At 46.6% G+C, this 13,511-nt stretch overlaps 1 protein-coding gene across 1 annotated transcript in view; it reads right to left on the bottom strand.

The window, feature by feature from the left end:
• LOC311239274 (glycogen debranching enzyme-like) overlaps positions 1 to 13,511 on the bottom strand; it is a gene marked incomplete at its 5' end in the record, with an annotated part of 62,826 nt that overhangs the window by 33,216 nt on the left and 16,099 nt on the right. The window contains 2 exon segments of the mRNA XM_084327579.1: positions 6,445 to 6,595; positions 8,619 to 8,774. Coding sequence (XP_084183705.1) covers positions 6,445 to 6,595; positions 8,619 to 8,774 — 307 coding nt within the window.

The following is a 13,511-nucleotide window of genomic DNA, read 5'->3' as shown; positions in this document are numbered from 1 at the left end:
AGGAGGCCTCTCCTCCAACGCTCACCGATGTGCCAGCCATCCATGGCATCGTACCTTGGCACACCGACGTTCCCGGACTTCACACACGAGAACAGAGCACAGTACACAGAGCTACGAATGTGCTTAGAGACAATGATGTCCGATGTAGCTGATGAACCGTACAAATATGCTATCCTACTCAAGCACCTCAAGGTGCCCCGAGCGCACAATATAGCGCTGGCATATTCCACCTCTACTACCCCATACACCGCGGCTCTAGCAGCACTCGACCAAAGATATGGACGCATATGGGACTACGTAATACAAGAGATAAGGAATATTGACCGTCTACCCCCAGCCACAGACACTCGTTCACTAGATGACCTGTCTATCAAGGTACAATCCCTGGTAGGGATGCTGGGGGCGCAAAAGGAAAAGGGTATGTACGAACTGCACGCAAACTCTAATGTCGAGAGGATTTTAGAGAAGCTTCCGCCCGCCCGACAAGAGCGCTTCAGGCGGCAAAGAGACCACCGTGATCCTAACGGTCCCGAGCCATCCCTCCTAGACCTAGCCGACTTCCTGGCGAGAGAAGTCAACAGCCTACGGTTGGATACGTTCGTGCGGAGCACACCAAGCTCCAGAGAGGGACCTAGGAGAGCAAACGATGGCCGCAGACTGGTGACCGTCATGCACCAAGCAGAATCAGTACCGAGCAACAAGAACCACAGTACCCCCTCGATGAAAGAGAAGTGGAAGATGGTGTGCCCGTACTGCGAAAAGGAACACTGGCTGTCACACTGTGACACATTCAAGAAGATGACCGCCGACGAGGTGAGTCAATGGATAAAGTCCAACCGACGCTGTTACCGATGTGCGCGCAGTCACATGGCAGCCGATTGCCGCTTAAAGAAGAGGTGTAGTCGGTGTGACGGAGCCCACTTGGACGTCCTACATGACAGTAACAGAAGAAAGCCTGCACCCTCAAGCAGCACAAAGGCAAGTGTTATGTACATTGACCCCGCCAGCAGCGGGGGCGCCCGGGTGCTCTTGAAGGTGGTCCGCGTAACATTGAGTTACCAAGACAAGGTCATGGACACCTACGCCGTCCTTGACGACGGGTCAGAGAAGACCCTTCTCCTCGCGTCCGCTGCGGCCCAGCTGGGGCTGCGGGGGAGCGAAGAAACGATGACGATTCGGACAATAAGAAGAGACCTAAAGACGATAAAGGGCGAGAATGTCTCCTTCACTATCGCAGCAAGCGGGCAGCCAGAGAGACGGTATAGGATCACTAACGCTTTCACCAGCCAAGACATAGGCCTGTCGCAGTACACCTACCCCATCGCCAAGCTGATGGATAAATATGTGCACCTGCGTCAACTACCTATACCGCTCATAGACGGTGCCACCCCGACCCTGCTGATAGGATCCGACCATGCACACCTCATCGTCCCGATGGACCGGGTCCACACAGGGCCCAGAGGCTGTCCTGCAGCAGTCGAGACCCGCCTAGGATGGACACTACAAGGCCCCCTCGCTTGGTCTCCTAACCGAACAGCAGCCACTAGCTGCCTCCACTCCATAGTGACAGAAGAAGACACCACCCTCCTACAGCATGTCGAGAGGCTATGGACACTAGAGACAATGCCCTTTAAGAACGAAAAGAAAGACATTCGTTCCAAGGAAGACATTTATGCTATAGCCCTCCTCGAGCGGGGGACAAAGAGAGTCGAAGTCAACGGAGTGATGAGATACGCGACTCCACTCCTGAGGCGAGAGGGTATGCCTACCTTCCACGCCCCAAAAGAAGCGACGGAGCGGTATCTATTGAACACAGAGCGGCGCCTAGCCAGAGACCCCGCTCAAGAGACTGTATACCGCGCTGAGATTGACAAGCTAATCACAGCGGGACACATAAAGAAAATTGACATTAAAGAGGCCGATCAGACGACCGAATCATGGTACGTGCCGCACCACAAGGTCCACCATAACGGCAAGGATCGTATTGTGTTCAACTGCAGCTACCAGATCGGATCACAAAATCTGAATAAAGAGCTCTTGCCCGGCCCAACACTCGGCCCCTCTCTACTGGGCGTGTTACTACGTTTCCGCCAGGACAAGGTGGCCATCAGCGGCGACATCAAAGGGATGTTCCTGCAGGTGCGACTGGTGGAGGAGGACAGGCCCCTGCTGCGGTTCCTGTGGAGAGAGAGGATCGGGGACGAGCAACCATCCATCTATCAATGGGAAGTCCTCCCTTTCGGAACCACATGCAGCCCATGCTGTGCTACGTTTGCACTGCAAAAACACGTCGCAGAGGACCCAGCAGCTGATGAAGAGGTCCGACAAGGTGTGGGAAGTGGTTTCTGCGTGGACAACTGTCTGCAGAGCGTCTCGACGCCAGAAGAAGCCGAGGCCCTCCTACTCAAGCTCCGCGCCTCCCTGATCAAAGGCGGCTTTGATCTCCGGCAGTGGGCCAGCAGCGACCCTCAAGTGTTGCGCAGCCTCTCCCCCGAGGACAAGGCAGCAAGCAGCGAGACCTGGATGGCGACCATCCCAGGAGAAGCCCAAGAAATGACATTAGGACTAGTCTGGCGCTTCAAAACAGACTCGCTCCATTATAAACACACACCCCTGACCAAGGAGCAGGGAAGGTCGACTGCACTACCGACCACAAGACGGAGTGTATACAGAACACTCGCCAGACAATATGACCCGTTGGGATGTATTCTACCTTACACCACCAGGGCAAAGATGATTGTAAGAGCGTTATGGGACAAGGACCAGGGCTGGGACGACCCGATACCCGAACACCTTGCCTCCACATGGAGAGAGTGGGAGACAGAACTCAGCTCACTCCCAGGTGTCAACATACGCCGCAGCTACTTCCCACCCACAGTGAGGCCGGAGACGTGCCAGATGGACCTGCACGTCTTCAGCGACGCCTCCGAAGTGGCCTACGGTTCGGTGGCCTACTTGCGTGCCCGAGAGGAGGGAGGAGAAATACATACTGCTTTCATCCTGGCTCGCTCAAGAATAGCCCCCCGCAAGCAACAATCTATCCCGCGTCTGGAGCTCTGCGCAGCCCTAGCAGGAGCGCAACTCGCCACGTTAATCCAACGTGAACTCACCATCCCGGTGCAAAGAACAATCTTGTGGTCAGACTCCACGACCGTACTCACATGGATCCAGTCTGATTCGTGTAGATACAGGGTCTTCGTGGGAGTCCGAATCACAGAGATCCAAGATTTAACAGAAGCAGCAAGCTGGAGGTATGTGGACACAAAACACAACCCAGCTGACGTCATCACCCGGGGAATGTCCCTGGATGACCTCACCCGTCACAATCTATATAGTGACGGGCCCGAGTTCCTCAAGCTCCCGGAAGAGGAGTGGCCTACACCCACCCCACGGGAGGCGAGTGAAGAGGAGGCAGAGAACAAGAAATCTATGTTCTGTGGGTTGACACACACACTCGTCCCCACAGACCCCAACATAGACGACTGCCTCACCCTTGAGAGTGCGCAGCTAAGGACATTCCTGTGGCACCACCCAGAGGTTCAGCCCACTGCTGACATTACTGCAGCTAACTACGAAGAAGCAGAACTTCTTCTGCTACAGCGAGCCCAGAGAGACTCGTTCCCCGACGAGCTAGACTGTCTACAGGGATCAAAGCCCGTCCCGTCAGACAGCAGATTGCTCCATTTAGCCCCTGAGAGCGACGCCCATAATCTCATCAGAGTGGGTGGTCGTCTGAGGAGAGCTCCAGACTTACCGGATGACGTCAAGTACCCGATAGTCTTAAACAGCCGACACAAGGTCACAGAGCTTATCATAAAGAAATACGACGAGGACGTGCATCACGCCGGGGCAGAGAGAGTCTTCGCGGAGATCAGACGCCGTTATTGGATACTGCAAGGGAGAGAAGCAGTACGACGTTTCCAGCGGACTTGTCTAGACTGTCGTAGATGGCGAGCACAGCCCAGTATACCCCGGATGGCTGACCTACCCCCCTGTCGCCTCCGACTCGGCGACAAGCCTTTTCACTCCACTGGTATGGACTGTTTCGGCCCGCTGTATGTAAAGAAAGGAAGAGGAACCGAGAAGCGGTGGGGTATTGTATTCAAATGCATGACCACCCGAGCGATACACATAGACCTCCTTCCAACCATGAGCACAGACTCATTCCTTATGGCCTTCCGAAGATTCACATCGCGGAAAGGGAAACCGTCTATATTATTGTCTGATCACGGGACAAACTTCAAAGGCGGAGAAAGAGAGCTGAGAGAGAGCTTCCAAGCTATGGGCCCAGAACTTAAGACCCACCTCGCTCCATACCAGATTGATTTCCAGTTTAATCCCCCGAGTGCACCTCACTTCGGTGGAGCTTGGGAACGAGAGGTACGTTCAATAAAGACAGCACTGTGCGCCGTGCTTGGGGCCCAGACCGTGGCGGAGGAGGTCCTAGCGGCGGTCCTCGCGGAGATCGGGGGAGTATTGAACTCGAAGCCCTTCGGTTACGTCTCAAGTGATGTAGCGGATGTCGACCCAGTCACCCCCAGCACTCTCTTGATGGGGCGGCTGGACCCCGCGCTACCACAGACAGTGTACAGGCCTGAGGAGGCGAACGGCCGAGGAATGTGGAGGTACAGTCAAGTATTGGCTGACAGGTTTTGGAACAGTTTCCTACTCCACTATCTACCGTCTCTGCGGACCCGCCAGAAATGGGTGAAAGAAAGAGACAATTTGACAGAGGGAACAGTCGTCATGATTATCGACTGGTCACTACCCCGAGCTGTGTGGCCGGCCGGCCGCGTGAGCAAAGTGATCACCGGTGCCGACGGAAGGGTCGGAGCGGCAGAGGTGCTCGTCCAAGGGCGGATATACACCCGGCCCGTGGCGAGGCTAATAGAGTTGCCAAGGCTCCCCGACACTATTGATGACGACCATGACCCCCTGACTTTGTGAACTGCCCTACCCTCACAACAGACATTGAGTAGTGGACAGTGCGGTTAATCTGTCTCTGCTTATCTAATTAGGTGGGACTAATTAGGAGGCGGCTGTTACGAAGGATCAGATTAAACCGAATATATATATTTATTGATTGATATATATTGCATAATATTTGTATATCGTTTGATATCCCTTGTGTATTCCTTGTACATATACACGGAATATCCCTTTAGCCTAGTACAGACCATAATATTTCGTTCTCCTATTGGACAGCGGTACCTCAGGCGCCATTGCCATACCTCCAAGGTCTGGTTCAAAGTCACCACCAAAGACATGCCTGGGCATGAACGGTTCTGCGCAAGGATATGAGACAGGAATAAAGCTGGTACTAGTTTGTTCACCTAACGTATAAATACGGCGCAGGTGAATACAGAAGCACTTAGTCTAAGAGTTACCCAATAAGTTGAAGCCTCACCCACGATACAACGTGCGGTGAAGTATGGCCTGTTTGGCCCCAAATAGAGCATTGAGACCGCGTGCGAATTAATAACTGAAGTATCAGAGTTTAACGCTGTACCGTCGAGTTCGACCTATTCTATTAAGTCAGTAATAGTCTATTTATGTATAGTGTATCGTGCGGCTACCGTTCTACAGTGACCAGCATCACCAACGTTTCCTCGTACCAGCTAGTGTGCTTATCCAGGCTGGGCTGCTTACCCTGGCGCTTTCACCCGAGGAGCCCTAGACGAGGACCGTGTGGATTATGTACACTGGATAACCTACCGACGACTGCATAGCCCTTTTCGGCTGGATTATATTTGCTTTTGGTCCTGTAATTGATGGAGCGGAGAATCGCCTACACCCACAATTGTGTGGGATTTACCCTGTGAGGAGCCACGTCGAGCCCGCCTCTCAGAAGCCTGAGGCCGGCTAGCTTTCTTCCATGCGGAGCTGCATGCTACGGAGAACAGCTGTATTCGTCTGCGGATCAAGATATTATTGCACCGTCTCCTGTACTTGGAGTCTCTTTATCATCGTTGACCCAGACTCTACTACCGACAAATCCTCTCCCCTTGCTGGCTTACGACCGGAGGGACCCTACCAGTATCTCCCGCTATATTACCAGAGTACCATAGATATAATTCCTAAGATTCAGGTTGTATTATTATCTCCTGCGTAATATGAGAATGGACATACGTTATTGATTTGCCTACGCACATTCCTTTGCCTTATAAGCACATCCAAAGTAAAGTATATTATGTACTATCATTGCTGCTAATAAATACTTAAATCCAGTTTTGTGTGGAACCGAATCATTGTGGGAAGTGTTCATCATAAGATACCTGTGTACTGTATGGCCAGTAGTAATGTACATAAGACAGTAGTGGTTTAATGATACCATACTTATTAATACAGTCAGGGAATTGTACCCCTCAGTTACAATTATTATTATTATTATTATTATTATGATGATGATATGTCTGTGGGAAGGTGATGACATCATTCTCCTACCAGGTATGAACATGGGCGGGACGTCGCTGCCGTAGTGATGAGTGCTGGGGTTCCAGAAGGCGGTCCTACACACGGACACCACGGACTGGTGGGTGCTGGGACAGTGACGAGTCACCGCCACGATGTCTGCGTCTACCTGGTCCACGTACACCTGAACGGCAGGCAGGAAGAGGAAGTGATGGCATGAAGCCCAATTTTTTTTTTTTTTTTTTTTTTTTGTCTTTTTCCCCCTCCATTTTCCTCCGATTTTCTCCCATCCCAATGTTAGTCGTATGCCAATTCCCAGTCCCTTCCTGGTCGCTGCGCTTTACCCCCCACAGTCAGATCATTTGGGAGAGTGGAGGCTACCACGTGCTTCCTCCGACACACGTCCAGCCAATCACCGCTTCTTTTCACCTGGCAGCGCGGATTCTCATTGAGAGGGTGTAGCGTGTGGGAGGACCACACTATCCCCCTCACGTCCAATCCGCGCTTAGCAGGCGCCCCGACCGAACTGTAGGAGTCGCTGTTTACAACGACCCGGACCCACCCCGCCAGCTTCTCCCACCCTCTGATACAGCCAATTGTATCAGTGCAGACGGCCAGCCAAGCTGGTGACAACCCCGGAGCTGTGAGCTGGATTCGAACAGGCGAACCAAGCTCACAGCTCCGGGGCTGGTGACGAACGCAATCTCCGCTCGACCACCTAACCGCCTATGAAGCCCAATTCTAAAGTCATAGCTATATTAACAAAATAACTTTTTCTAATCATAAAGTCTAGGTAAAGCAAATTCAGATATTTGTTTCTAAACATATTATAGATGCCAGATGAGCTGTTTCTAACTGGTGGTAATATATTTAACTGGTGGTAATGTATTTAACTGGTCATAATATATTTAAGTGGTGGTAATGTATTTAACTGGTAAAAATATATTTAAGTGGAGGTAATGTAAGGATTGGAGGGCCATATTCGGGCCGTCACACACTCGCGCGCACGTCACAGCACTTTGCGCTCGTCTGTCGGCTCCGGGCTGCGTTTTCGCCAATCAACCAATACATTGTTGGAAATTTGAATTTGCCGCCTTTCGATCGTCACCACACTCCACCTATTGCGTGATTCCATTCTCGAGTTACAAGACGAAACATCCGGCGAGCGTCATTTGACAAACCGTTCGGACGAGTGACCACGTCCGGTTGTGCACGGTCCCTGAACTGACCAGTCACCGCTGATGGCGAAAATGATTGACCACCGTTGTAGCCAAGGAGCGTCTGCTCCGAAAGCGATCCCAGACGGGCGGGTGAGAGTGGGGGAAGGTGACACAAGAAGACGAAGAAGTCCATTGTTTTGACTAGAGCATCGAAATGAATGGCAGCGGACCATTGACCAATGGGCCATTTTGGATAATCATGCCGAATTTGTACTGCTACACACATTACAGAAACCTTTGTAAAACATTCATTTTCGGTGGGATTTTTATTAACTTTGGAGCTGTACTAGTACATACTGTAAGACTTCAGGCTATCCAGCTCCTACCTCTCAGCTGGAACTTAAAAACAGGCATCTGGCAACCAGTAAAAAGAAATGTGAGTACACAAAACCTTTACTGCAGCGTGTTCAAATCTATGTTACTCTATTTCACTCAAAGTGATGTTTCTTTATTGTGTAAGAAACTTCAGAATGTTACCTTTCAAAAGAGACCAGACTCATGCATGTGCTATAAGGATAAAGTATAATAAATATTCTTTTTTTTTAGGTTTTACTTTAGGTATGCACTTTAGGTATCGTCAAAAGAAACAAAACTGGACCCATTTTTGTCCGATGCTTAAGAGGTTAGGAGATAACACAGAACCAGAGAGAGAGACACAGAAGAGCCAGTCTTCACGATACAGTCAGAATGAGAGGAGAAGAGCATTAACAGGGAGGCTGGGCAGCCCCACTGGGGATAGATACGGGTGTCTCAGCCAGTTTTCTGTGGGAGGACGGAATTCCACCACAAACGATTGACTCAATGGAACGACAAAAGAAACAAACAACACAACGCAGATAAGATAAGATAAGATAAGATAAGATAAGATATTCCTTTATTGATCCCCTTGCGGAAATTCAGTGTTCAGATGCCACAGGCAGAGGCGATGAAGGCTGAAACTACCATAATCTTACAGTGATATATGGTGATATATGGTGTGGTCTCTACCTGTATGAAGCCTTTGGTAGCCAGGTCTTGGTGAAGGTGGTTGAGTGCCAACTTGCCAGCCATGATGCCAGTCTGACTGCTGACCTCACCAGAGGAGGTGGGGGGGGCAGAGGGGTTCCACTTAGGATACAGGCGCTCCTCCTTCACCACAGAGATCTACACACACACACACACACACACACACACACACACACACACACACACACACACACACACACACACACACACACACATACAGTTATAAATGTGTGTGTGTGTGTGTGTGTGTGTGTGTGTGTGTGTGTGTGTGTGTGTGTGTGTGTGTGTGTGTGTGTGTGTGTGTGTGTGTGTGTGTGTGTGTACATATGTATATGTATATATATTAGGGCTGTCAATCAATACTTTTTTAACACAGTAATCACATGATAGGCTTGTGTTAACACAATTAACGTAAATAAAAAACTTTGAAAATAAATAACATAGCAAAATGCACCAGTAGGGGCATAATAGAAATGCATAATAGAATGGTTAAGGGAAGTAATTAACCCTAACCCTACTTATCGCAGGACACAGGAGACTTCAGTAACACTGAGTGGTGATCCATGTTGTGAATACATTTGTTCTCTGGTGGCATCTCTGTTGGCATGATGACTCTGCTTTGTTTATACAACTTGGTTTAATCCATAAGTCAGTTTGGAAACTTTGTATGATGAACTTTTAGACATGCAGGGAATGTCTGGTGACTTATTATTCTCCTGGTCTGCATGTCAGAGTTACTATTCTCCTTGTCATGACAGAGTTATTATTCTCCTGGTCCTGACAGAGTTACTATTATCCTGGTCATAACAGAGTTATTATTCTCTTGGTCATGACAGAGTTATTATTATCCTGGTCATGTCAGAGTTACTATTCTCCTGGTCATGACAGAGTTACTATTATCCTGGTCATGACAGAGTTATTATTCTCCTGGTCATGTGAGAGTTATTATTCTCCTGGTCATGTCAGAGTTACTATTCTCCTGGTCATGACAGAGTTATTATTCTCCTGGTCATGTCAGAGTTATTATTATCCTGGTCATGACAGAGTTATTATTCTCCTGGTCATGACAGAGTTATTATTATCCTGGTCATGACAGAGTTATTATTCTCCTGGTCATGACAGAGTTATTATTCTCCTGGTCATGACAGTTATTATTATCCTGATCATGACAGAGTTATTATTCTCCTGGTCATGTCAGAGTTATTATTCTCCTGGTCATGACAGAGTTATTATTCTCCTGGTCATGACAGAGTTATTATTCTCCTGGTCATGACAGAGTTATTATTCTCCTGGTCATGACAGAGTTATTATTCTCCTGGTCATGACAGAGTTATTATTCTCCTGGTCATGACAGAGTTATTATTCTCCTGGTCATGACAGAGTTATTATTCTCCTGGTCATGTCAGAGTTATTATTCTCCTGGTCATGACAGAGTTATTATTCTCCTGGTCATGACAGAGTTATTATTCTCCTGGTCATGACAGAGTTATTATTCTCCTGGTCATGTCAGAGTTACTATTCTCCTGGTCATGACAGAGTTATTATTCTCCTGGTCATGTCAGAGTTACTATTCTCCTGGTCATGTCAGAGTTATTATTCTCCTGGTCATGACAGAGTTATTATTCTCCTGGTCTGCATGTCAGAGTTATTATTCTCCTGGTCATGACAGAGTTATTATTATCCTGGTCATGACAGAGTTATTATTCTCCTGGTCATGTCAGAGTTATTATTCTCCTGGTCATGACAGAGTTATTATTCTCCTGGTCATGTCAGAGTTATTATTCTCCTGGTCATGACAGAGTTATTATTATCCTGGTCATGACAGAGTTATTATTCTCCTGGTCATGACAGAGTTATTATTCTCCTGGTCATGACAGAGTTATTATTCTCCTGGTCATGACAGAGTTATTATTCTTCTGGTCATGACAGAGTTATTATTCTCCTGGTCATGACAGTTATTATTATCCTGATCATGACGGAGTTATTATTCTCCTGGTCATGACAGAGTTATTATTCTCCTGGTCATGACAGAGTTACTATTCTCCTGGTCATGACAGAGTTATTATTCTCCTGGTCATGTCAGAGTTATTATTCTCCTGGTCATGACAGAGTTACTATTCTCCTGGTCATGTCAGAGTTATTATTATCCTGGTCATGTCAGAGTTATTATTCTCCTGGTCATGTCAGAGTTATTATTATCCTGGTCATGACAGAGTTATTATTCTCCTGGTCATGACAGAGTTATTATTCTCCTGGTCATGACAGAGTTATTATTCTCCTGGTCATGACAGAGTTATTATTCTCCTGGTCATGACAGAGTTATTCTCCTGGTCATGACAGAGTTATTATTCTCCTGGTCATGACAGTTATTATTATCCTGGTCATGACAGAGTTATTATTCTTCTGGTCATGACAGAGTTATTATTCTCCTGGTCATGACATAGTTATTATTCTCCTGGTCATGACAGAGTTATTATTCTCCTGGTCATGACAGAGTTATTATTCTCCTGGTCATGACAGAGTTACTATTCTCCTGGTCATGACAGAGTTACTATTCTCCTGGTCATGTCAGAGTTATTATTCTCCTGGTCATGACAGAGTTATTATTCTCCTGGTCATGTCATAGTTACTATTCTCCTGGTCATGTCAGAGTTATTATTCTCCTGGTCATGACAGAGTTATTATTCTCCTGGTCATGACAGAGTTATTATTCTCCTGGTCATGACAGAGTTATTATTCTCCTGGTCATGTCAGAGTTATTATTCTCCTAGTCATGACAGAGTTATTATTCTCCTGGTCATGACAGAGTTATTATTCTCCTGGTCATGTCAGAGTTACTATTCTCCTGGTCATGACAGAGTTATTATTATCCTGATCATGTCAGAGTTACTATTCTCCTGGTCATGACAGAGTTATTATTCTCCTGGTCATGACAGTTATTATTCTCCTGGTCATGACAGAGTTATTATTCTCCTGGTCATGACAGAGTTATTATTCTCCTGGTCATGACAGAGTTATTATTCTCCTGGTCATGACAGAGTTATTCTCCTGGTCATGACAGAGTTATTATTCTCCTGGTCATGACAGTTATTATTATCCTGGTCATGACAGAGTTATTATTCTTCTGGTCATGACATAGTTATTATTCTCCTGGTCATGACAGAGTTATTATTCTCCTGGTCATGACAGAGTTATTATTCTCCTGGTCATGACAGAGTTACTATTCTCCTGGTCATGTCAGAGTTATTATTCTCCTGGTCATGACAGAGTTATTATTCTTCTGGTCATGACAGAGTTATTATTCTCCTGGTCATGACAGAGTTACTATTCTCCTGGTCATGACAGAGTTATTATTCTCCTGGTCATGACAGAGTTATTATTCTCCTGGTCATGTCAGAGTTATTATTCTCCTGGTCATGACAGAGTTATTATTCTCCTGGTCATGTCATAGTTACTATTCTCCTGGTCATGTCAGAGTTATTATTCTCCTGGTCATGACAGAGTTATTATTCTCCTGGTCATGACAGAGTTATTATTCTCCTGGTCATGACAGAGTTATTATTCTCCTGGTCATGTCAGAGTTATTATTCTCCTAGTCATGACAGAGTTATTATTCTCCTGGTCATGACAGAGTTATTATTCTCCTGGTCATGTCAGAGTTACTATTCTCCTGGTCATGACAGAGTTATTATTATCCTGATCATGTCAGAGTTACTATTCTCCTGGTCATGACAGAGTTATTATTCTCCTGGTCATGACAGAGTTATTATTCTCCTGGTCATGTCAGAGTTACTATTCTCCTGGTCATATGAGAGTTATTATTCTCCTGGTCATGTCAGAGTTATTATTCTCCTGGTCATGACAGAGTTATTATTCTCCTGGTCATGACAGAGTTATTATTCTCCTGGTCATGTCAGAGTTACTATTCTCCTGGTCATGACAGAGTTATTATGATCCTGATCATGACAGAGTTATTATTCTCCTGGTCATGTGAGAGTTATTATTCTCCTGGTCATGACATAGTTATTATTCTCCTGGTCATGACAGTTATTATTCTCCTGGTCATGACAGAGTTACTATTCTCCTGGTCATGACAGTTATTATTCTCCTGGTCATGACAGAGTTACTATTCTCCTGGTCATGTGAGAGTTATTATTCTCCTGGTCATGACATAGTTATTATTCTCCTGGTCATGTCAGAGTTACTATTCTCCTGGTCATGTCAGAGTTATTATTCTCCTGGTCATGACAGAGTTATTATTCTCCTGGTCATGACAGAGTTATTATTATCCTGATCATGACAGAGTTATTATTCTCCTGGTCATGTCAGAGTTACTATTCTCCTGGTCATGTGAGAGTTATTATTCTCCTGGTCATGACAGAGTTATTATTCTCCTGGTCATGACAGAGTTATTATTATCCTGGTCATGTCAGAGTTACTATTCTCCTGGTCATGACAGAGTTATTATTCTCCTGGTCATGTCAGAGTTATTATTCTCCTGGTCATGACAGAGTTATTATGATCCTGATCATGACAGAGTTATTATTCTCCTGGTCATGACATAGTTATTATTCTCCTGGTCATGACAGTTATTATTCTCCTGGTCATGACAGAGTTACTATTATCCTGGTCATGACAGAGTTATTATTCTCCTGGTCATGACAGAGTTATTATTCTCCTGGTCATGACATAGTTATTATTCTCCTGGTCATGACAGTTATTATTCTCCTGGTCATGACAGAGTTATTATTCTCCTGGTCATGACATAGTTATTATTCTCCTGGTCATGACAGTTATTATTCTCCTGGTCATGTCAGAGTTACTATTCTCCTGGTCATGTCAGAGTTATTATTCTCCTGGTCATGTCAGAGTTAC

The sequence above is a fragment of the Notolepis coatsorum genome, assembly GCF_963971535.1.
Source record: "Notolepis coatsorum genome assembly, chromosome: 13".
NCBI lineage: Eukaryota > Metazoa > Chordata > Actinopteri > Aulopiformes > Paralepididae > Notolepis > Notolepis coatsorum.
This window is presented reverse-complemented; position numbering and strand designations above follow the sequence as displayed.